Genomic DNA, 24,957 nt, shown 5'->3' on the forward strand with positions numbered 1-24,957 from the left:
ATTATTCTTAAAAAAATAAAATCACAATAAATAGCTTTTAAAGTTATGTAATATAAAAGAGATAATGGGGAGAGAGACCCAAGAAGAAGCACAATATACTGGTCTTGACAATGTGAAAACAAATCTTCTCCAGTACGTATCAATCAACTAACTTTATTACGGTCAAAGACCAGCATAGGATTCTCCAGTATGTAAGTGCTATGAAGGTGAAGTCTGCCTCCATAGTACAGTAGATATGTACTTGAGTTTTTATTCAGCTTCTCCTAAGAGCACTGGGGAAAATACAGTAGAAATCTAAGTCATGTTGTTCTTACAACTCTGAAATAAATTAGGCTGAGAGGCAATTATCTGAACATGGTACAGCTGCACCTAGCTGCATATGCTGCATATATATGCGGCACTTGTCTTTGGTATATGCCTGTCCCTCTTTTCCATTTTGATCACATCTTTTACAAATCTTGTAGTATGCACATGCTTACTAACTTCTTTTACATCCCCTCAACTACCTATCCAGATAGTGATGTTGAGTTGCACCCATTCTGTAATATCTGCATCCAGATCTATAGTGTGACTAAGCAGTCTATTGAACTTTTAGTGAATTTACTTAGCCCTACTTCAGAAGCCAAGGAACAAGGTCTAGTAAATACCACATCCAGCAGTGTATAACATTACATTATTGTATAATAATGGGCATGCACACTGAAGTAAGGGGCAATCCTTGGTATGGGAACCTGAGTACTATAAGGTCATCAGTGTCTCCTGGTTTTTGCCTGTGTATACCATCATCAATTTTATTACAGCCATTGTCCAGCAGAGGTTTTTGCCTGTGAAATGTCGCAGGGCATGCTTCCTTTCCTAGTTCTCATTGTCCTAGCTTCTCCCTCTGTGCCGCTCACACGAGGCGCCATGCAGGGCAGAGCTAGTGTGACAGACAGAACAGTTGCATATTAATGGCCGTCTCCAAACACCAGCTGTATCTTTTTCCACTCTAGGAGTGGAAAAGTGAATTGCAATACACACACTTTTTGCTTGCCATCCTGTGTTGTGGTATCAGAGTACAGTGCTCTGCGCACAGAGAAGCGGTTTCCTCCAAGCAGGACTTTGTACACCTGGCATTGTGGCGTCAGCATCACCTTCAGGCTGGGTCCACCGACCTCTCCCCTCAGGGGGTCAATGATTAAATGAAACGGGTAAAACTTTCAGTTCCTAGTTGAATGGTGGAAACAACACCTACAGAAACTGGGACGGGGCACTACAAAGATTTGGCAGTCGGGTGGCTTCCCTATGTCTGCAACGACGACGACGTGCTTCCAGACCGCGTCTGGCAGCATTCAAATTGCAAGAGGAAATAAATCTTGGAGCAGCCGCTGCCAATCTGTGCAGACAACACTGAGCTAGATGGACCAATGGACTGACTCGGGAGAAGGCAGCTCCCTAATATGTCTGGATCTCTAAGGGCTTGGAGGATTCGCGTCCTTATTTGGCCCGGATGTTGCCCCGCTGCCGGCCTAACGGGTAACCCGGATGTTGTTCTTTCAGCCGTGGAGTTGTGTCATGGCAATTATTTTATGTTTGGGATTATATGAGCCTGACGGACTCCAACCTGGGTATTGGTTCACTATAGAAAATTGGATAGATACTAGCTGAACCCGCATAGAGCATCTGTGCGGTAGTTTATTTCCTTTATGAGTTTAGTTGGGAGAACCCGTTTGGCTGGTCCTCCCTTTGTAGCCATGTTCCTCCCTCTCTCTCCCCGCCACAGCTCTCTCGCTCGCCCTCCCCCCCCCCCCCGCCAGCGGTCTCAGTTTCGCTTAGTCTTCAGGTGTAGTTTTTCTTCTTCAGGGCAGTTGTTTGTGCTCACAATTCCCAGCATTGTAGGCAATGCTGGCCCACACAGTCCCTTTTTTCGGTGGGATGACTGGGAGCTTTGGTTCCGCCCCCCCTTTTTTTGGCATGGGGGGTCAGGAAAACTGTCTTGGGTTTTTTTGGGGGGGGCAGCAGCTGGCCCAGGCTGTCCCTTTGTGGTTTGTTTGTTTTTGAAGGGGTGACTGGGAGCTGAGGGTTTTTTGGTGGTGTGGGAGACTGGCTGGTTTTTTGGGGGGGAGGGGGGCGGAACAATGGCACTGGGCTTTTTCCTTTTTGGTGCGGGAAGGTCAGCAGCGCGGCCTCACAGTCCCAACGGTTTTTAACGGCCCCTTACCTCCCAGCCATTTTAGGCTTCATTTGGTTCTCCGTTCCTCGTTTACCCACCAGCCGCCCCCTCTCTGTGGTCAGTTTCCTCTGCCTTTCCTTTTGTTCCTTTCCGGTTCCCCGGAGTCTGCAGATGCCCACCTCCCTCACTGCCGCTCCCTCCCCAGGCGATGGTTCCTCCTTTCCCCTCTGCCTTTCCTTTCTTCCTCGGTCTCTGGGGCCTGCCGATTCCGCCTGCCGGCCTGCCTGCCTGCCTCCCTCCCTCGCTGGCTGTCGCTCCTTCCCAAGGCAATGGCTTCAGGCTCAGGCATCGGTCCGCACAGCTCCGGACGTAGTCCTCAACTCGGTCGTCTATAAACGAATTAAGATTCTAATCTACGGTTAGTTTCCGTTTACCCCGGATGTTGTTTGTTAAGTCCTCTTACTTGACTGGTAGAGGCTTTCGTCATTTTTTTTGGCCTTTTGTTCTCGTTGTGTGAGCCATTTCAGTTTAACCCCAGATACTGTTTTTCCCGACGCAAACAACGTTTTAACCCCACTCTTCCTGCTCTGCGCCTTTAAGATTCGGGTGATGACGTCAGTGCCGGAGAACACGTGGCCAAGGAAGTGAAGGCTGGGGTCATGTGATGGAAGCGGCGTCTTGCTCTCCTTCTCCCCCCTCCCGCTCGCGCGCGAGTCCCTGTAAACTGAGGGGGTGACAGCGCGAGGTCCCCCTCCCCCGGAGTGGGTGACGTAGAGGAGGAGGGGCGGGGGCTGTAACGGCCCTGGCGCGAGGCGCCTCCGCCCCAGAGAGGGGCCGGGATGGCGGCGGCAGCAGCCGCGGGAGCGCCGCCGGGAGGGGGAGGAGCTGGGCCAGGAACAGGCCCTCAAGAAGAAGAAGAGCACGAAGTGGTTCGCGTGCGGGTCAAGGTGGGCCACCCTGAGAGGAAGGGTCAAAGGTCAGGCTGGGGGAAGGGGGTGTCAAAGGCTAGAGATGGCTGGCCAGTGCCCCCTTCGCGGGGGGAGGGTTTGGGCCCGGCCCGGGAGCGCCCAGGTGGGAAATGAACCGGTGATGTCACAAGAACCCGCAGGGTCAGGGAGTTGCACAGTGGCGCCGCTGAAAGAAGGTGGGATGTGTGGAGGGGGAGTGGTCGTGACTAGGGATGCCGACATTCCGCCGCCCCAATAAGGGACACGAGGCGTGGAGTCTGAGGGAGTAATTGGGAACCTGAGTGCTGTGTGTGTGTGTTCACTTACCACTTTCAGCTTGAACTACAGTGAAACTTACAACTTAGATTGCTTCTCCTCTGCTCATTGATATAACCACGGTTAGCCAAACTGGGTGGGATGTCATTTTGTTTTCTAGAAAGAGAAGCGTTATTATCCAGTAAAAATAGGTTTCATACATAAGCACTATCATCACTTGCATTATTTTCATGATCCTGATATCTGGATATTGCTGGTAGCTAGTCATCAGTGGCTGTTAATGTCCCCAGTGTGGAACTGTTGGCAGCCCACCAGCACCACAGAGTACTCTGGTAGGGAGTGAGAAGGGAAAAGAGTTGGAGCTCGTTAATAATTTCATTATTAGTTAAAATAACTGGTTTGATCTGAGCCATAGGTTAGGAACATAGGAAGCTGCCATATCCTGAGTCAGACCATTGGTCCATCTAGCTCCGTATTGTCTACCCAGACTGGCAGTGGTTTCTCCAAGGTTGCAGGCAGGAATCTCTCTCAGCCCTATCTTGCAGATGCCAGGGAAGGAACTTGGAGCGTGGATGTTCTTCCCACTAGCTGAAAATAAGGGACAAATGGTATCCTGTAAGGGACAGACATTTTGGGGCTGAAATAAGGGACATCCCTGCTAATAAGGGACTGTTGTTAACCCTGCTTGTGACTGCAGGTGGTGGTTGGCCAAATAAAATGAGTTTTTGGGCCAGTTTGCATAGGCACTTTAGCCTGTTGAGATGTGGCCACAAGCTTGATGGTGAGCATCAATTTGTGATGGTGAAACGGTTGTGGTGTTTTCACCAGATGCCTGTTCTGGACTCACTGTGCTACTGTGTTGTGAAATGTAATGGGCTTGGAAGGCTGCTTCTCAGCACATTCATTTTTATATTTGCCCAGTAACCCACACATCTTGCAAAATGCTTGTGTGAGTCAATACTGATTTTGTCAGAACTCTTGAAAAATGGGAAGAAGCAGAAATGAAATGGTACTTACCGAAGAATGGAGTGTGCTCCAAGAGTTAGGATTGCTGAATTATGAAGAACCTATGCAGCACAGAGTAGCTGTGAAAATGGCCAGGTGGTAGCCATGCTGTGTGCTTAATGCTTTGCATTATTTTTTAAAAGCAAACTTGCAAGATAGCCAGTTTGATAGCAAACTTCACATTGTGGTTTCTGTTTCTGTTTTGCTAGACAGTGATGTCCCATGAATGGTCAATTCAGATTTAGGCTGAACAGTGGCTAAGCTTCCTGAACCATGGATTGACTTTGGCATGAAGTCTGAATCAAGCAACTCTCTCCCAACCTGACTGACTTAACTGTTGTTGTGAAGCTAAAACCTTGTGAGGTAGAGATGCACATGTAATAAAGTATGTTGCTGCTATGATTGTTAGTTATAGGTGGGAAACTGACATGTATAGAGAGAGGAATTAATTTAGCTAAGTGAGTGGGATGTGAGTGATGTGGAAAACTTATGCTTCTTGAGCGGAATTTATTAACGGGATCATGTTGGTTCATGGTATTTTAATCCATATTTGGTGGTCATGAGCACATGTTTTGGGGACTAAAGCAGTTCCAGTACTCATAATAGCCAGACAAATTCCGCAATAAGGTGGATTCTTGACTACTTATATTCCAATACTAGTAGAGGTCTTTTTTAGGAGCCAACCCTAGTTCTTCCTGTGCTACATTGGTGGATTCCAAGCTGCTATCTTTGGTATTTAATACATCTTTATTTCTCTGACAGACTTAAGATGTTGATGATGCAACAATCAGTGCTGCTTCATTACATACCATACTTCTACAAATATTTATATATCGATTTTACAAAAGTTTCCTATAAGAATCGCCCTGCTGGCTCAGTCCCAAAGCTTATCTAGTCCAGCATCCTGTTTCACACAGTGGCCCACCAGATGCCTCTGGGGAACCCACAAGCAAGAGGTGAAGGCATGTCCTCTCTCTTGCTGTTGTTCCTCTGCAACTGGTATTGAGAGGCATCTTGCCTCTGAGGCTGTAGGTGGTCCATAGACATCAGACTAGTAGCCTTTGATAGACCTGATCTCCCTGAATTTATCTAAGCCCCTTTTAAAGCCATCCAAGCTAGTGGCTGTTGCCACATCCCATTGCAAAGAATTCCATAGATTAATTATGCGCTGTGTGAAAAAAATGCTTCCTTCTTGTTGGTCCTAAATTTCCCAGCCTTCAGTTTCATGGGATGACATCTGGTTCTAGTGTTGTGAGAGTGGGAGAAAAATTTCTCTGTTCACTCTCTCCAGTCCATTCATAATTTTATACACCTCAATCATGTCTCCCCTTAGTCGTCTCTTTTCCAAACTAAAGAGCCCCAGATGCTGTAGCCTTGCCTCACAAGGAAGGTGCTCCAGGCCCCTGATCATCTTGGTTGCCCTCTTCTGCACCTTTTCCAGTTCTACAATATCCTTCTTAAGATATGGTGACCAAAACTGACCGGGCTTTCCCTGTGGCTGCCCCAGGGCTTTGGAATATGCTCCCTACTGAAATAAGAACATCTCTGTTTGTTGTCAGGAAGAACCTCAAGACTCTTCTGTTTTCGCAGGCTTTTAATTAGAATTAATTTTAAACTTGTTTTAATATCTATTTTATTCTATTGTTTTTATTATGTATTTTAATTTGTAACTTTTAAATATTTTAAGTTTTGTACATTGCCTAGAGATGTACATATCAGATGGTATAGAAATATAATAAATAAATAAATAAAATAAAGCTGCACACAGTACTCCAGATGTGTCCGCACCATAGATTTGTATAAGGGCATTATAGTATTAGCATCCTTATTTTCAATCCCTTTCCTTGTGATTCCTAGTATGGAATTTGCCTTTTTTTATCGCTGCCGCACACTGAGTCAACAGTTTAAACAAGCTGTCCACAACAACTTTATGATCTCTCTCCTGGTCAGTCACTGATAGCTCAGATCCCATCAGTGTATATGTGAAGTTGGGGTTTTTTTTGTGCCAGTATGCATCACTTTACACTTGCTAAAATTGAACTGCATTTACCATTTTGTTGCCCACTCCCCCAGTTTGGAGAGATCTTTTTGGAGCTCCTCACAATCTGCTGTGGATTTCATACCTAAATAGTTTAGTCTGCAAAATTTGGCCACTTGGTTACTTACCTCACCTTCTAGATCTTTTATGAATAAGTGGTCCCAGTACAGATCGCTGGGGCACCCCACTTCCTACTTCCCTCCATTGTGATAACTGTCCATTTATTACTACCCTTTGTTACCTGTCCTTCAACCAGTTACCAAAAGCTTTACATAAAGATATAAAATAAAGATGGCTCCCTGTCACCAAAGGGCTCACAATCTAAAAAGAAATATAAGATAGACACCAGTAACATCCACTGGAGGGATGCTGTGTTGGGGCTGGATAGCACCAGTTATTCTCCCCCTTGCTCAATAAAGAAAATTGCCACTTTAAAAAAGTGCCTCTTTGCTCAGTTAACAGGGAACATAGGAAGCTGCCTTATACTAAGTCAGACCATTGGTGGATCTAGCCCAGTATTGTCTACACCAGTGTTTCTCAACCTTTTTGGAGTCAAGGACCTCTAAATTCTTTGTGCAGAGTTTCAAGGACCACTACATTCTTCATGCGCATTTTCCCAGACCAGCTGTTAGTAAAGGGGTTTCAAGTTTAAGTTCTGTCTGTCTGTCTGTCTGTCTGTCTGTCTATCAGACTTCTATACTGCCCAAAACTTGCATCTCTGGGCAGTTTACAATTAAAATAGTATAAGCATTAAAATAATTAAATTCGGAATCTTTTGCAAACATGGAATATTAGGGGTTCTCAACCTTGGGTCCCCAGATGTTGGTGGACTTAAACTCCCATAACCCCCAGCCATAATGGCCAAATGCCCCTGAATCTAAAAGCCTGGGTGAACAAATATGTCTCCAGTATGTCTTCAGTATGTGCGGGGTGGGGTTGGGGGTGCTTGTTATTACTCAATGGAGAGGGGATGTTGGGCCATTAGAAAAATTCAAAAGCTACATGGGGCCAACGATAACAACACACAAGCAAGCCTTTGAATTCCCCAAAACTCTTCATCAGCCTGGATGTCAAGCAAAGCAAAAAGGAGAGGAGAGCTGGGCGAGTTGTCAGTAGAGCCCGAAGTCTACAGTTTAACCCTCTCATGATGGAGGTGGAGTTTTAGCAGGAGTTGTGTAGTCGCAGGGCCGGATCCAGATGCCGTTAGTCAGGACCATCCACTGAAATTAATTTAGTCATCTCTCATTTGTGTCAATGCTGCTTGATCATGATCACCTGGCTTGATCTGGATCCTGCTCTTAGATGTGCACTTTGTGAGGTAGACCTAATGAAATCTGCGCAGCTCCTCCAAAACTCCTCCAAAACAGTTCCGTGGCAGGTGCTGGGAATGTTTTGGTGTTTTTTTTAATGGTGAAAGAAAACGTGAAGAAGAGCGGTGGGGACCTGGTGTTAAAGGGAAGGGGGCAATTCTGAGATGGCGGGGGGCACGGGGCGTTGCAGTGATAGATGCCTTGTCTTCCTTGCTGGGGAGACGAGGCACTGTTCAGGGTGGGTGAGGCAATGGTGCACTGGAACGCAATTGGAAGGTCGCCTGGGTCTAAGAGCTGCTGCCGCTGTGCTTGCATCCCAGAGTATAGCAGGTGTTTCCCCATCCTCTCTCGCAGTGTGTGCTTCTGTGCCCCCCTCCCAACTCCCTTGCGTGCGCAATCACACCAGCCTGCCTTTGGGGCCACGCAGCTCATGTGGTCCCACATGCTGCCCATGCGTCGCTGCGAGGCAAGCCAAGGCAGCCCTCCTCCCTCCCTCCACCACTTAGCCCTCACCGCAGCATGATCCTGGCCAGAGGTTGTCGTCCCCCCACCCGGTGAGGTCATAAAGGGGGCTGCCATCTTCCACCAGCGGTGCGGACCAGGGGGGTTATAGGGGGCCGAGGGACCACAACGGCGTTCCCTCTCAAAGTGCCTTGGCTGCAACAGGCAGCTGGTTTTACATCAGTTGGGATCAGACACGAACCGTGCTGGGCATCAAATCCCCAGGATCACTTCATTCCAGTGCCATTCATCCAATGACCCTTTTGCATGAATGCAGAAAATGGTATCTTGCCTCTCCCCCGCACCACGCTGCCTCCCTCCACCATTTAGCCTTCCTTGGTACGCGTGCTTGCTCCCTATCCCCCGAGGAAGGTCCACCTGCACTCCCTTTCTGCAAAGCCCAAGCCAAGGTGGTCCTCCTCCTTTCCTCCGCCGCTTAGCCCTTACCATGGCATCAGCCCGGCCAGAGGTTCCACCCCCTGGCGAAGTCACAAAGGGGACCGCCATCTTCCATTGGCGGTGTAGACCAGGGGGTTACAGGGGGCCGAGGGACCACAACGCCCCACCGATGCAAGAGGGAAACAGCATTCCTTCTCAAGGCACCTCGGCCACAACAGGCAGCTGGGTTTCAATCAATCAACCTTTGGCTGCAAATAATGAGCATGCAAGAACCAGCAGCCCTTCAAGTGGCACCCACTGCCATACCTTTTCCTCAATGCCCCCACGTTGCATACAGTTTGAAGCTGTAAATATAGGGAATAAGATAGCTGTAGGAAGATCTCAGCAGCATGTGGAGGCAAGGTGGAAGCAGGGTCCCGTGCCTTCATGATACTCCTCCTCTCCCTCTTCCGTGCCATGTGCAAAATTGAGGATGTGAGTGCCTTGATTGCAGTTGTTTGGTGGCGGGCGGGGGGTGACTCCCAGTCAGGGACCGGCACTCAACCCTTCGTGGACCGGCAGCGGTCCAGGGACCGGTGGTTGAGAAACTGTGGTCTACACTGACTGACAGCTGCTCTCCAAGGTTTCAGGCAGGAATATTTCACAACTGTAACTGGAGATGCAAAGGAGTGAACCTGGGACCTTCTGCATGCAAAACAGACTCTGTACCACTAGGTTACAGCCCCATACCCATAGTAATAATCTGAGACTGGACATTTTGAGTATAAAATGGGTTTTGCGGGAGCTCAATGAGTTATAAATGGAATGCTTTGCCAAACTTTTAAAAGTTGATAGGCAAAAAGTATAAAACAAAACGTTTCCCTGTCCCACACCAGTCTGCTTTTGGAGTTAAATAATGGATTTGTGTTCTTGGATAGTAAAAAGGATCATCCAAAGTTTGGTTTAGCACATTATCTTTGTTTCAGGGATTGTGTAACTGAAATCATTTCTTTTCCAAAGAAGAGATAAACTCCACCCCTGTGAGTCAGTGTTTCTAGTGAATCGGCTGCTCTGAACTCATTCTCTTTCTTCTGCATAGTGAAGCCCAACTGGTCTGGCTCTTTTTGTAATAAACAGAGCTGAGCATTATGCCATTTCCACAGTTCTATAAAGCATTGACTTCATTGGAAGTGCAACCTACCTAGCTGGTTTCAAAGAGAACTGTTCTGGTGATGAATTGGGTGCAATTCAAGCTGTGCAATGGTGTGCACTGAAGTTGTATAGGAATCCTGAGTCCATTCTCCCGCACTTGCTCAAAAGATACCTGCTTCTCTTACTAAATTTCCAATATCTGTTGCTTTGACAGATAGTGACTACTTCCATGTCTGATTACAGGTTGGGCAAATATTTCTCCTGCAAGTATTTCTGTCAGGAATGGAACTAGTAATGGAACATATACCAAAGCCAAAATTTGCTTTGATTAAACTTTTACTAATCTAACATATGTATTTTTAAGTCACTTTGTAAAGACTTATAGCCATATACAATAAACTGGATTTGATTGGCACTTACTGTAAAGTTTACTTGGGAATAAGTTTCATTGAACTGGGAGGAGCCAGCTGTGGGAGGTGAAGTGACTCGGTGGTAAAGGTAAAGTGTGCCGTTGAGTCGATTCCTGGCGCCCACAGAGCCCTCTATGGTTTTCTTTGGTAGAATACAGGAGGGGTTTACCATTGCCTCCTCCCACACAATATGAGATGATGCCTTTCAGCATCTTCCTAGATCGCTGCTGCCCCATATAGTACCAGTGGGGATTCAAACCGGCAACCTTCTGCTTGTTAGTCAAGCATTTCCCTGCTGCGCCACTTAAGGTGATGTGACTCATGTTAGAGCACATGATTTGCCTACAGAAATCCCCAGGTTCAATCCCTGGCATCTCAATACAGGACTGGGAAAGATGCTTGTCTAAAGACTGGCAGCAGCTCTCCCGGATTTCAGAGATAATATTGAAACAGATGAAACAAAAGCAGCTTCATAAGAGACTACATATCTTTGCCATTGCCATGAAAAAGACTGAAGAAGCCAAATGTCATTTTGCATGTCTTCAGTTCCTCCCTGTGTTGAAGAAGGGTTATTGTCCGCCCAGTAGCTGCATAGAAGAGAATGAGAGCTAAATACTAGCACATAAGTTCCATATTTTTCAGCCACACTTTTAGCTACTTATATCAGACCTCAGATAGACCTGTAAACTTCCCAGAAGTAAATGGAACTTAGCTGAATCTGGAACCTGCAATCAGTTTGGGTTGGTAGTACTGAGACAGATGGGTAGCAGCTGACTTCCTTTGTACATAATTTCAGCTACCCCTCTTCAAAAGAGAGGCTTTTGTGGAAGAGGGTGTGTGCAAAATATATATAGAGAGAAATCAAAACAACTTGATATAACTTCACTGACGTAAATGGGATTGCATCAGTTTGGTAACTGAACTGTCCCTTTTGTCTTTTAATGCACAATACAATAGAGTCAAGGGTTATTCTCTTGCTAGGTTAAGTAACAAGTAAAGAATTTAACCAAATGGGTTTTTTCCCCTTGAGGCAGACATTTTTTCTTTGATTGGTATGTTCTTTTGGTCTGTAAAGCATCAGGCATGTATTCCTGATTTATAAGTAGTGTTTAAAGAGTGGTTTTCACTGTGAGCAGAATAATCCCTTAGGTCTTGTTCTCCACTGTGGTAGAAAAGTGAAGTTTAGTATGTGGAGGAAGATTCATAGCCCAGCTATGGCTTTTTATTCTTGGCAGTAGGGAGAGGAAGGTACAGATGCTGGAATTGGATTTTGTAACTGTTCCTTCCAGGAAGTGCTGGATCTATGCTGTCTCCACGTTGGGATTATCTGGGTTGACTCTTTGGTCTTGCTTTCTGTAATCCTTTCAGAAATGTGAAGGCTTCCTGCAGCCTGAATTCCGCACTTTTGCCGTGGACCCACAGATCACCTCTCTGGACGTGTTGCAGCATATCCTCATCAGAGCCTTTGATCTTAATGGGTGAGTCCTGGGGAGGGGGGGCAGATAGAAATGGGTGGGATCCTGGCTACTATCCCACTAAATGACAATAAATGCTGTTATAGGTCAGTGGTGGGGCCGAGAGACTCTGTTTTCATTCTCATATTGGAAGGGGGATGAAGAAAAGTGAAACAAGAGCAGGGAACCCCACATTCATTGTCTCCTTGGCTGTGACATCAAACCTTATGTTGGCTATGAATTTGATCCTATGTTGGAGAACAGTGTCTTGAAAAATACACTTTTGTTGTTGATAAGGAGGGGCTTCAGGAGATGGAGAGCGATAAGCTGGATTGTCAACTTTTTCTCACCTTTAAGTAAACTGGAACAGTCTTTATTAGTGATGTGCACGGACCACTGAGGCGTGGTCTGATACCGTGTGTGTGTTGCTTTAAGGGCGGGGAGGGGTTGTACTTACCCCCCCGCCTCTTTTCCCCCTCCGGTGCTCCAGTTTTTGGCAAAATCTTCGGGGCGGTAGCGTTCCTCCCTGCCCCCTTGTTTTCCAAATCCAGAAGTAACACGGGCGCATGCGCCTGCTGCCGACGTGTGCGTGCCGCGCATGTCACAGTGACGTGCATGATGTGTGCGGCGGCAGTGGGCACATGCACCCGTGTTACTTCCGGGTTTGGAGAACAACAAGGAGGCAGGGGCGGCAGGGAGGAACGCTGCTGCCCCGAAGATTTTGCCAAAAACTGGAGCGCCGGAGGGGGAAAAGAGGCGGAGGGGTAAGTACACACCCCCCGCGCCCTTAAAGCAGTGCGCGCACACACACACACACACACACACACACACACACACGGCGTCGGAGTGCACCTCCGCAGTCCGTGCACATCTCTAGTTATTTAACCCACTTTCAGCACAGATAATAGGCAACTGCCCTCCTGATGCAGTTCACCCATCAAATCTTGTTCTGATGTATGAAACAGTGTGTATGTTGCATATGTAGTCACTCTGTTCCACTATAGGTATGTGCCATAGGAGTTCTTTTCCCATAATAGATTCATGTGGGAAAACACCATGTGCGTTTAATGCAAGTGATAGTGCACATATTGTTTCCTATCTCAAAAGAGCATCCACGTTGGCAGGTTCTATGCAGCAAAAGAGACACCTCTTTAAATAAGGACTATTAACATGTCTTTTGTTCCTCTACCTCAGGAAGAAGAATTTTGGCATCAGCTATCTGGGCCGAGACAAACAGGGCCAAGAGACCTATTTGTCACTGCTGTCTGACTGGGATTTGGGCATGGCCTTTGCTGGTGCTTCGAAGCCTTACTTGCAGCTCAAGATAGACATCAAGCCCTCAGAAGATAGTAAGTACCTCAAATAAGAAAGGCAGGAGTCCTGGCTCTAGCACTTGCACAGCCTCGTTCTATCCCAGACATTTCACAAATCCACATTCAGCTTCTATTGCCGCAGACACATCCAAGAAAGCTGTCTTTCCTGATCAGATGTTTGTTGGTTGCTGTTGTAAAGAAGGAAGGTGTGAGTTGTGACTTGGATACTGCATGAAGCATGGACTTAGTGGAGACTCAGAGGAAGATCATAGGAGGGAGTGACTCTTTCCCCCACTCCCCATGATCTCCTCGCAGATCTGGTTGTTGTGTATTGCTTGGCTCGCTCTTGAGCTGTAACTCTTGAGGTACAGACATTTCTTTTGTGGAATTCAGTTTGATTATGCCTGTCTGCTGCTTGTGGACTGCTACTTTCAATCAATGGTCCGTGTCGGTTGAAAACATCAACAAGGATTTTCAGTGGTGAATGCGCTACATGACTTTGTCTCTCCCTAGCATAGCAGGAACAGAATTATGCAAAAAAAGCACATGTGTAAATATGTTTAATTTTTTTAACTTAAAAATTGGGAGAGCAACTTCTTCAGCATGATCCCCATGCTGAATGTTTGATGATTAAGGTCATTAAGAGAGGTCTATCTCCAAGCTGCCACCAACTCGCCTGGCAGCAACTCAGTATCGGGCCTTCTCTGTAGTTGCTCCTGGGCTGTGGAATGTGCTCCCTATAGAAATCCAAAGCTTAAGATCATTAGCAGCCTTAAGAGTCCTAAGACGCATTTTAGCCTGACTTTCAGTGATTTTTAAATGGTTTTAAATTATTTTAATTTTTATTTGTCTTAATGAATTATTTTGGTTTTATTCATATGAACTGCCTAGAGCAGTAGCCACTATTTTCCATCAAGAGCCACTTTGACCAAAAACCCCCCCCCTTCAATGTGAAAGCCATTTCTTAACTGTGTTGGCCTCTGTACAGTTCTGCACTTTCCTCAGTGCTAAGAGATGGAGCCCTCTCTTAAGAGTTCTAGAATGAAAGAACTGGGAAGAGCTACACTTCCAAGTACTCTGTGCATGCCTTGCAAGATGGTGCAGGGACTCAAGAGGGCTCTGTTTCACTTAAAGCACTTAGCAAAGTGTAGCACTGAATGGTAAGAATGGTCATCTCCATCTGGTGCCAGGGGGCACTGTGCAGAGTATTCAGTGTCAGCCAACGTTTCACACAGGCCCAATAAACAGTTAGAGGGCCACACTTAGGGTTGATGTGGGCCGCCACTGGTCCCCAGGTCTTACAAAGAAGAACACTGGCTTGGAGCCATCTGTGTTATGCAGTATAAACATTTAATTAGTAAATGATTTGTATGCTTTATATACATCACAGAATTCATCTTCATGTGGTGCTGAGTTATTTGATTTTTTTTTTTTAATTGAGTACTTGCAATCCTGATTATATTGCTTGTTCTTTCTGTGGCACATCCCAGCGTGCAATGGGATTTGAACTTGTGAAATCATGGATGGGTAAAATGAAGGAATGGCAGATATTGGCCTTGAAGGTTTGGCTCACACTGCCATGTTCTCTTAGGCCCCCTCCTGGAGGACTGGGATATCATCAGCCCCAAGGATGTCATCAGTACTGACCTGCTGCTGGTGGAGAAGCGGTCTCTGGCAGCAACAGCCCTGCCCTTCACTCAGTCCATCATTTCCCAGGTGGGTCTTAAGGAATGAATGAACTTTACTAGCTTAGACTTATTTCTTTCGCTTCATGGATGGAGAGGAAATGGGGAGAGAATCCAGCAGTTCTAGTGACCACTTTCTTCTAGCCTGTTTCTGTCTGCTAATCCCAGTGATCTTATTTCTTCCCAGATCTCTCTTTTTTTGATTGAATAGACTGGCTCTTACCTCCTACTAACCTGTTGCTAATAGATGCAGTAGTAAAACTGAAGCCCTGATGTAACTGCACAGATAAAATGTTGAACAGACTAAGGAGAGTTGCTTGGTGTTTATTACCTTCCTGTTTTCGGGCTCTGCAATTGTGCTTCTAGCGTTTATGAGCTCTCTCTTGTGTATGGTTAGGTGCAGGTCACTCGCTGACCTCCGTTTTCCTTGTCTAACTTGCCAGGTGGGTAGAACACTATCAAAGGTCCAGCAGGCACTCAGCTGGTCCTATGGAGAGGATGTTAAACCTTTCAAGCCCCCACTGAGTGACTCAGAGTTCCACACGTATCTGAACCATGAAGGGCAGCTGACGAAGCCTGCAGAACTGCGTCTGCGGATCTTCCACGGTGGAGTTGAGCCTTCATTGCGCAAGGTGAGGATTAGAATGGGCATTCTGGAAGCCATGGAGCGATGGGAGTAGGGACTAGTGGGCAAGAGCAAGGCTTCTTTTTCTTGTTCCCGTAAGAAATCTATATACTCCCGGCCTTCCTGAGCAATGATAGAGACATACCAGCCTTTGTGTCTGCTCTAAGGGGCAGGGTTACTCCCGTAGCTGAGCCTTCAGATTATTGCCATTGGTGGGGAAAGCTATTTTTTTCATCCCTGTCTTCTGCAGGTGGTTTGGAGATACCTGCTAAATGTCTATCCTGATGGGCTGACAGGGCAGGAGCGCATGGATTACATGAAGCGGAAGACCCGGGAATATGAGCAGCTGAAGGGGGAATGGGGAGCACGGGCCAGCCCTGAGGACCTGGATTTCATCCGCAGCAATGTGCTGAAGGATGTTCTGCGAACGGATCGCACTCATCCCTACTATGCTGGTTCAGATGATAATCCTCACCTGACAGCACTACACGATCTGCTGACTACCTACGCAGTGACACACCCCCAGATCTCTTATTGCCAGGGCATGAGTGACATCGCTTCCCCGATCTTGGCCGTAATGGACAATGAGGCTCATGCCTTCATCTGCTTCTGTGGCATCATGAAACGCTTGGAGGGCAACTTCCAGGTGGACGGCGAAGTCATGTCAGTTAAGTTCTCCCACCTCAAGCTCCTCCTTCGCCACTCAGACCCAGAGTTCTACTCGTACCTCCTCTCCCGCGGTGCCGATGACCTCTTCTTCTGCTATCGCTGGCTGCTGCTGGAACTGAAGCGCGAGTTTGCCTTTGAGGATGCTTTGCGCATGCTGGAGGTCACTTGGAGCTCTTTCCCCCCTGACCCACCTGAGAAGGAAGTGGAACTGGTAGGCCCACCAGCCCGGCCTGGAGATAGCAGCCAGCCTGTCCGAAGGAGGCACATGTTGCGTCCAGCTTGCAGCTTTGAGGCAGCTGGGGACCAACCCTGCCAAGGGGCAATTTCTGAAGAGAAGGTGTTGGTGAAACAGTCTAGCTTTGGGGAATTCAAGTATTACAGTGCTCACAATGAGGACAGTTCAGAGGATGATCCATCACCTAAATCTCAGCGATTAGCAGAGGAGGAGGACTGTAGCAGTGAGCAGGACCCTTTGATCCAGATGCCTAACGTGGCTAAATCTTTTTCTGCTCCATCCCTCCGGGCCCTGACTCCACCGTCTCGGGACTCGGCTTCTTCTTCAACCAATGGCAACGAGGAAAGCCAGTCAGAGGAGGAAAAGGGGGACTCGATGGTCAATACCCCTTCTTCTCCCTCCCGTGGACCTGCTGCTCCAACTCCTCCCCCTGCTGCTGTCAGCCTCCCACCCCCACAGGAGTTTGGCAGAGGCAACCCATTTGTCCTCTTCCTGTGCCTGGCCATCCTCCTGGAGCATCGGGACCACATCATCAAGAACAACATGGACTACAATGAACTGGCCATGCATTTTGACCGCTTGGTCCGCCGACACAACCTGAACAAGATTCTGCACCGCGCCAAGGCCCTCTTTGCCAACTACTTGCAGTCTGAAGTCTGGGACTCAGAAGAGGGAGATGAGGCAGCAGCTGAATCTCCTGCCACATCATGACCCCTCTTCTCTTGACGTGTGGGGACTGGTTCCCTGCTGCCAACATGGTGCAAGCTTTGACACGGAAGGGTGATTGAGTGATCCTGCTTGGTCTTGGTTTTTCAGTGATCTTCTTGGAAGCTGATCTGAAGCTGCTAAGTTGGATTGCCCCACTCAATACACCTTCTGTGTCCAACGTACTCTGTTTTTAATTATCACTTTGTGCAGATAACTTGGCACAGATGTCTCCCCTGTCTCCTGTGCCTCCAACCCTTCCAAGTGCTGGTAATCTTCCCAGGAAGATGTATCCTGGAGCAGCCAGGTTCTACCCATTAAGTTGCTCTTTCCCCTCTCCTAGCCAATATTCCCCATATGTTTTTCTCTCTCAATCCATCTACCTACTTTAGTTCCAGTGTTCTCCTTAGAATGTTGATTGCTAATTAACCAAGGTTGATTTCTGATCTATCCCAGAACATGATCTTTTCTGTTCTGGGCAGGTTTTGCCAAAATCATCTTTAATGCTGACTCTTGGTGTGACTATTTCCTCTGTAAGGTGGCAGTTGGTGCTTGGCAAAAGCCTTGCAAATGTGCCCCTTCTCAAACAGTTGCCTTTTATGCTGAATCATTCAAATGTTTTGGCCCAACTTTGGGCTTTTTTAAAAAAAAGCACTTTATTTTACCTAAAATTTATTTGCTCCTCCTTTTAGTACTGCCTTTCTGTTTTAGCTTGAAATCATTTTTTAAAAACTGAACCCACAGCCTTGAGAGGGCGGGAAAAACATGCTGGATGTGTTTAAAAATAAGCAGGCAACATCTTGCTGCCCTTACAGGCTGATTTTAAAGCCAAGCTGGTCCTTTTAAAAAACCTGGGCCATCTCCAAGGTCTTTTATGAACTAAAGGAAGTCAACAGTCTAGGAGAGGGGTGGAAGGGGAGAGTGAATGGAGTGATGATGCCACAGTGCCCTTATAGATCTGTTTTTGGGTAAGTAATCATTTGTGTCTGACTCTCATATTCTAGCTAGTTATCTCCCCAGCTGTGGGTGGTATTGAAGAGTTGCTTGCTATAAAACCACCATTGTCTGGCTGAGTGGCAACTTAGATTTCCAGTCCCTTTAGCTTGATCAACAAATTCCCCTATTTAAATGCAAGTACTTGGTGAGGTTTCCAGCTTCATACAATGGCTTCTCTATACATTATTAACTTGTAGGGCAGGATTGCACGGGAACGTGTTGCAACAAATTCCATTATCCTGTTGGTGGAGAGACCTTGAGCTGTTTTTCAGCGATGTGCATTCCTCTGGTGTCAAATAATACTATATGTGTGTGGCAGTTGACTGCTTGGTAGAAGACGTCCCTTGAGTCTTTGAATCGCTACTTTGGCTGGTTCTGAGCTCCATGGGGAGTCAATTCACCTATACTCCAATATGAAAGCAGTCTGTTGGCAGTAGATGTCTGTATAGACTTTGCTGTAGCATTTTGCCTGGAGGCTGTACTGAATGCTGGTGAGTTGAAAGGGGAGTAATATGCACACCTTTTTCTAGGCTAGAAGTCGTGTTTCCTAATTGACTTGCTCTGCTTCCTTTGCCACTTTGATCAGGTGTGCAGAAAGGGGAAATCAGCTGGTACTACTCAGCCAGGTCCCCTGAGGTCAGTATTCTTGAATCCATAAACAACCTTGTCCATTTGTTTCAACCCTAGTGGTTGGGGTTCAGTTCCCTTAGATAGTTCCTGGGATTGGTGGCAGAACAGTGGGGAAAGGCATTCTCTCCCTCCCCATCTCTTAATGTTGGGAGGCAGCCAGTGTGCACACCCTTGCCTATCCCACCCCCATACTCCTCCATAAACACACGTACCAGCCTTTGTGCTTAGCTCTCTGTGACTAAACTCTCCAGGCTGGACAGCTCTAAGGAGAGGAACTCGGATGAGTATGTATTGGAGAATGTGGGATTGGGAATATTGGGCAATCATGTATTTTCCACCAGAAAAGCATATGTACTGGCCATGAGCAGGAAGCAATAAGGGCCATGTGTGAAGCTTCACATCAGTGGTGAGCTATTGGACAGCTTCCTGCATTGCTTGGCTGCTGGCTTTGCTCCATAGTTGTACAAATCCCACCAGGCCTGGAACAGGAACAGTTGAAATCAAGATAGATAAGAAAGAAACAAAGCACAGCAGGGTCAAAATGTCTTCAGTGGAAGAGGAATGATCCTGACAAGTGTCTGTGCTTCATTACGGGAGCGAGCAGGGGGAGACTTACTGTAGATCCTTGAAAGGGAAAATATGAAGCATTATATCCCAGCATTAATCACAGCTCCTTGTGGATGGGAGTGACTTCTGTCAGGGAAATGCCATGAGGGGAAAGGGTGAAACCCCCTCTCCATGCACTCCAGTCCCTCCCAAGTGGGGTGTAGGGAGCCTGACAGTTATTTCAAAGAGAGAGAGGAGGGATGTTATGTCTAATGTCTCAGAAATGGCCACTAGAAGGAGCTGTAGCTTAGCTAAACTATGAAACAACACCCTATCAGGTTTGTGGAAACTTCTATACTCTGACTATTAGTGGTGGGAGAACTAGGGACTTTTAAAAAGATTTGTTTAAACTTTTATTCCAAAGGTTAAAGTTGCAAACCCGTCTGGAAGTTTGAAAAGGGATTGGGCATACCTATAGTGACCATAGGTTCCTTGCCTCTGACTGGTTTTTGTTCCTATGGTAAATAATTGGGGGTTGGTGGATGTTTCTATGGATGAGGAGCATCTCTGAAAACTGGAGTTTTTAAGGCAGTTCCCTCTCCAGGCCGAAAGACAACATCTCATATCCATGTGAGCGTCATGGTTGTCTTCTGCTTAAGCCATCTTCTAACATGTTGACTCAAAATGACGGGGGGAAGAGTTGGTCTAGATACTGTGGTTGCCTTATGGATTGCCATCTTATATAGTGAATTCCCCCTCATCTTCAACTACATCATAGTATGAGCTGAGTCCAACATGTTGTATGTATCTGTTTTACTTATATCCTACACTTACATGAGCCTCCCAGTGGTTTCCCATCCAAAGGCCTAAATCTGCTTCCACACTGCTGCATCTTCAGATACTCCCAGACTCTTCACTGGGTCACAAAGTTTTCATGTTGTGCAGTCCACATGAGTGGTGTTTTTTGGCAAGGAATGGGAAGCCTTCAATGTGATGGCCTCAGTGTGTATAATTATACCGGGGTGGGGGATTTGCCCTGAGGATACTGATCCCTGTGGTCATCATAAATTCAAGACAAGGTCTTAGTTCCTTCTTGTTCTCTGTTGTCAGTGCTGGTTGCTTGCATTGTAGAGAGCCTAGGACATGAAGACCATCATTCCCCTTAGGATGTGGAAATAACATAGAGAGGGCCCCTATTGAAGCATGAGATAGCATTAGTGCAATGAGCTCTAAATGATACATCCAGGGAACAGGCAACGTTCCATGCAGATATTCCGTGTGGTGACTAAGCAGGCTCTAATTCTGAAGGAGACAGTAGTCTTAGGCAGAGGAGGTTGCACATCACAAGTGTAGAGTAAATTGTAACTGATTGGAGCTGAGGTACCCTTCTTGCATGACACTTTGGCATGGAAGGCAGGCTTGTGCCAACTGGCATTGGATCTGAGAAGGTAGTGCTGTGTGGGAAGAGTGAGTGAAGAAACACTTAACCAGGACTGAAGGATTAGTCTAACAATGTAACCCACTCATCCTTGGTCGTCTGGGCTGCCACTGATCTCCTGGTCTCAAAGCATCACTTGTGGGGTCATATCTTTATGGGCACCCTCATTACTTGGACCCTTTTTAGTTCTGAAGGATACCAAATGTCTTGCTTTCGTGACTTAAAAATTAGCCATGCAGTCCAATATGGAATGCAACACGTGGACAAACCTTTTTAGTCCCATCTTGAATATATATATACACATACACACACACACACACACACGGGGCTGTTGTGAAACATTGAACATGGACAGCATAAGATACTAGGCGGGGGAACAAATGCTGCAGGTTTGCTCTAGAGCAGGGGAAGTGGAGTTGCATAGTGGTGGTAATGGTCCAAGCCAACCTCCTTTTGGATCCCTGGTTTGTGTGTGAGGGGCTTATGATGTTGTTTCCAAGTTTACCTCACTGGACAGACAGGAAGAGTCCTTGGCCTGGTTTATGAAGGGTGGATCACAGACCCCCTTGGGTGGTCCGCTTCCTAAATGGTTCTGTTGGAGTCACTGTGTCTGTCTGGTCATCTTGGTTATTTGTTGTTTAATTTCCTCCTATTTTACAAACCAGAGTAGTTTTTTTAAAAGTTCTCTAGATGATGGCAGGATGGGCTTGGGCTTCCAACCTTTCCCCAATGCTCAGCAAACTCCCTTAAGGATTCAAGCAGGGTTTGCCTCCTAGGCTGGAGACATAGACAATAAGTGGTAAAATAGCCTCTGCTTCCATACTTCTTTTGTCCCACTTTTGCCTTTGAAGCATTGCAAGATCTCTTTGGACCACAGTGGGGCAAAAGTGTCCATACAGCAGGCAATGGAGCCTCAGTCAAATCCTTTTCAACTCCTTTAAAGCTGTCTCCAGCCGTAGTCATGCTGCCTTTTAGAGATGTTCAACCAGAAGTGTCTTGCTCTTCCAATTCTTTGAAAGAGAAGCGCACACATCATCCTAGGTTGATCCTCTGTCCCCAGCTGCCAACTTCTCAAGGGATATTGCACATGACAAACAGAACCAAGACTTCAAAGCAAATTGTAGCTTTTAGTGATGTTGCAAATGGCCTATCAGGGCAGATGTTTCATTGGTACTATTTGCAGCTTTGGGTCATGCCAGGACGTTACTTGTGTTAGGAATCAGATGCTGCTATAGTGTAGCAACCTTACAGTCCTCATGTGCTGGAGTCCTCATCTCACATGGTTTCATAACCAATCCACACAACCTCCAGAGCCAATTGTGGGATCAACACGAGTCAAATGCAATCTGTGTTGCTGCCTTTCTGGATAGAGAGCAATGCAGGAGCAAGGCAAACCACTAAGTTGCTCTGAGCAGCCGTGTGCTGGAAGAGCAGGATTGAAGTATTTTAAATAAAACTACATATGTTGATCTGCTTCTTCAGGAAGCCAGCAGCCCCTTGGGATATGGTCCAGTTGATCTTTAAAGTTTCTCAGCTTTCCATGGAGGCTTTGCCAACACTACCACCACCTCGTCTTTTACTATCAAGTTGGCCTTTCAACTGCTGTACTATAACATCAGCTTTGTCAATAGCAATTGCTATGCTTGCCTGAACTGCTGCTTCTCTTTCTCTCCACCCCCCCCCCCCCGCACTTTCCACTGTGACCACCGGCTACTCCCTCTTCCTCACCCTTTGTCCCAGGCATAAAGATCTTGTCTTGAGGCAGCTGCTTTAAGGGGCAATGTGGGAGCTAGACTTGGCCCATAAGTGCAGTTCAGTGGGAAGTTCTCCTGTCAGGATCTGAACAGGATCTCACTTGTGCAACTCTTTGGTGTGTCAGGTTTATGCAGGAGAATTTCTTGGTGCATTTGTCTCCCCATGCTAATTAGCGGGTGGAGGACTGAGTGAGTGCCATTTGGATGTTCTGCTTTTGGGTCCCAAATGTGTAATGGAAGGACCTGTTCCAGGGTGCCTGTTTTGACTTGAGACTAGAAGCAGTGCAAAAGCTGGGTGTGCATTCTCTGTAGTTTTGCCTGAATGGCCTGAAAGCTGCTGACCTCAAGGACAGAAGAGAGAATGAACCATGAGCACAGCTTTCAGACCACTGCTGGTGAAATAAGGTGACACTATGGAGGCAGTGTGCGTGGCTGTATTTCTGTTTCTGGCATCCACAAATGGAAGTTCTGCTTGCCATAGGGCTAAATTACAGAGCTTCCTTAAATGGTCCATTTTGAATTCTGCTCCCTCCTTTCTACTGTCTGTTTTCATTGAGCCTCACTACTTTCTTGATAGTTCAGAGTGCTGCACTACAACAAGCATTGAGCAGCAGCCTGTGTTGCTGTCGCTTTTTTCGCATGCTGCGAAATAAACACTATTTTCCATGATTCCCACCTTTTGGAGCCTTCCTGCTGCACTTACTTCTGACGGCCAAATTCTGGCGGATTTCCCTTCTCTCCCCACCCCCGCCAGAACATGTCTTTGAACTTCTCCAAATTTGTGTTCTATTTATAAGTGCATCTTTTTACTCTGTCTTTATTATTTTTAGGTTGCTTATTTATACAAGTCGTCTTGTGTGTGCTTTTATGTTTCAGTTCTGGGGTTGCAGACAACACAAAGACTTTAAAAGAGAGGTGTGTGGCTTCAGGGACTGGTTGTGCCAGAATCCCAGCATGTACGCATTCGGCCTGGTTTTCTTTTCTTACTTGCTTCTGCACCACATGAACCCTGTATGGCTGTTAAGCTTGTTGGAAGAACAGACATGGAACAAATCCCTTGTCAAAACCAAAGTGCAAGTGAAAACTCAAAAGCTTTCAGGCTATCCAATGATGTATACAGCCAGAGGTGGCCCTGCCCTGCCTACCTCACCTTGAGAATTTTGGGTGCTCTTAAGTGTGACAGAGTGAGGGGGAAAGAACAGACAGATCTGATTTATGGGGTACTGAGAAGTTCCTCCACAGCTCCTCTGAAAAAGCAGGAGCTGTGTGAAAGCACAGATCTGATCTTGTGCAGTTCTTGTTTTTCCATGGCACTTGCACACAAAGAATTCCATGTGGTTATAGCTGCATGTTAATGTAGAGGAATGGTTCCCATTGTTTGTTTTGTTTTGTTTTTGCCATAAGCCCCAAAATGTAATTGATTTGTGCTCTCTATATAGCCTGTGTTTCAATATGGGAGCTTAAATTTGTATTCACTGTGAAAATAGAACATATCATCTGTTTTCTTGGTAATTTAAAATCTTGAAGCATGACCACTTTGAAATCCAGCTAGGATTGGGTCCTGGGCCAAGTTTGCGTCATCCTTCTTTTATAACCCCTTGGTTTCTCCAAAGGAGATTCAGTGGGTCAGGGGTTGATCTGCAGCTGGCCCAAATCACAACGGAATGAAAAAGGGAAAGTGATGGAATTGAGTCACAGCAGCAGGCCATGGTCTTTGGTGTTCAGCCTCCCCCAAATTCTCTCTGCCATTGAGCATGACAGGACGAGTGTTCTTTCTATCAAGGGGGCCTTATTTAAATGCAATTATGTCTTACATATGTAAAATTATTTCCACCTGAGATCCTCTCTTTATGTATTAACATTCAACTGAAATGGCCAGTTTTCGTCTAGGCCTCAGGCACTTTTGTTTGTCCTTGTTTTGAAGCTGATGTGATAAAGGAATGAAAGTCTAAATAAAGCGGTGCTGCTTGTCCGTTTGGTTTACAGCTGCTTTGGTGTGGGACTTCGAGTTGTTGCAAGGGCGTGCTCACCCTGGGCCAAGATGGATGATGGTATCTCAAATTTGAAAGGCAACAAACCACATCCCTGTGTGGGAGGATCACACATTTGGAATAGCAGGAAGGAAGGCAAATCATAGACCTGTTCATGCCAAAACTCCACACACACACAGCTTGAACTTCTGTTGCAATTATAATGGGGGAATACTCTGCATAAGAAAATTATAGTTCTGTACCTAGAGAACCTGAACTCTGTGACGTATAAATGATACAAAATGAACACATTATTATAATTTATTCTGATTTGGCTAGTCCTGGGGCTGGGCAATAAGCATGATAGTAAAACTATCATTTTTCTTTCCTCCTTCTCTCCCTCCCTGGGAAGCTTCATTCGCTTTTGAGATCACAGTCAGTGTTGCCTAAACTTTCAAATATATATCTACAGCTGTATGCACTAGAAACTTGTTGCCTTCTTCAAATGAACCTTGAGATTCTCAGGATGTGTGAATTCCTGCTCTTGTGGCTTTTCAGTATGCACACAATCCTGGGAAATAAAACAAGGAAAGTTAAATAAAGCAAGGATAGTTAGTCCGTCTGACCAGGGAAGGAACAGTTGCTGGCAGAGAGCAGGCGCATTACACTGCCTTGGATAATCTGATTTGCAGATGTAATTATATGGGAACTGGAAGTGGACATTTATTAAGATACAAAACAAGTTGTGGGTGGCAAAAGATAATAGAT

At 46.3% G+C, this 24,957-nt stretch overlaps 1 protein-coding gene across 6 annotated transcripts; it reads left to right on the forward strand.

Moving 5' to 3' along the window:
• The first annotated feature begins 1,228 nt into the window (after positions 1-1,228).
• On the forward strand, positions 1,229-24,191 carry TBC1D25 (TBC1 domain family member 25). Of its 6 annotated transcripts, none has more exons than XM_053293523.1 (7): positions 1,229-3,099; positions 4,590-4,743; positions 11,538-11,647; positions 12,818-12,972; positions 14,528-14,652; positions 15,065-15,253; positions 15,497-24,191. In XM_053293523.1, the coding sequence occupies exons 4-7, from the start codon at positions 12,906-12,908 to the stop codon at positions 16,859-16,861; spliced, it is 1,746 nt and encodes a 581-aa protein (XP_053149498.1). In that variant the 5' UTR covers positions 1,229-3,099; positions 4,590-4,743; positions 11,538-11,647; positions 12,818-12,905; the 3' UTR covers positions 16,862-24,191. The 6 variants fall into 6 exon arrangements, with proteins under 6 accessions (XP_053149498.1, XP_053149497.1, XP_053149501.1 ...); XM_053293524.1 differs by having other exon boundaries at positions 3,007-3,128; XM_053293525.1 differs by having other exon boundaries at positions 3,012-3,099; positions 4,594-4,743.
• Positions 24,192-24,957: the final 766 nt, after the last annotated feature.

Source organism: Hemicordylus capensis, chromosome 2 (assembly GCF_027244095.1).
Source record: "Hemicordylus capensis ecotype Gifberg chromosome 2, rHemCap1.1.pri, whole genome shotgun sequence".
In the NCBI taxonomy this organism is placed as follows: Eukaryota; Metazoa; Chordata; class Lepidosauria; order Squamata; family Cordylidae; genus Hemicordylus; species Hemicordylus capensis.

Bases quoted from the DNA above. Each gene is read 5' to 3' on its own strand.
- TBC1D25 (XM_053293522.1), top strand. From the start codon at position 2,992: ATGGCGGCGGCAGCAGCCGCGGGAGCGCCGCCGGGAGGGGGAGGAGCT. The intron at 11,648-12,817 runs GTGAGTCCTGGG...CCTCTACCTCAG, and splicing joins AGAGCCTTTGATCTTAATGG to GAAGAAGAATTTTGGCATCA. The intron at 12,973-14,527 runs GTAAGTACCTCA...ATGTTCTCTTAG, and splicing joins CATCAAGCCCTCAGAAGATA to GCCCCCTCCTGGAGGACTGG.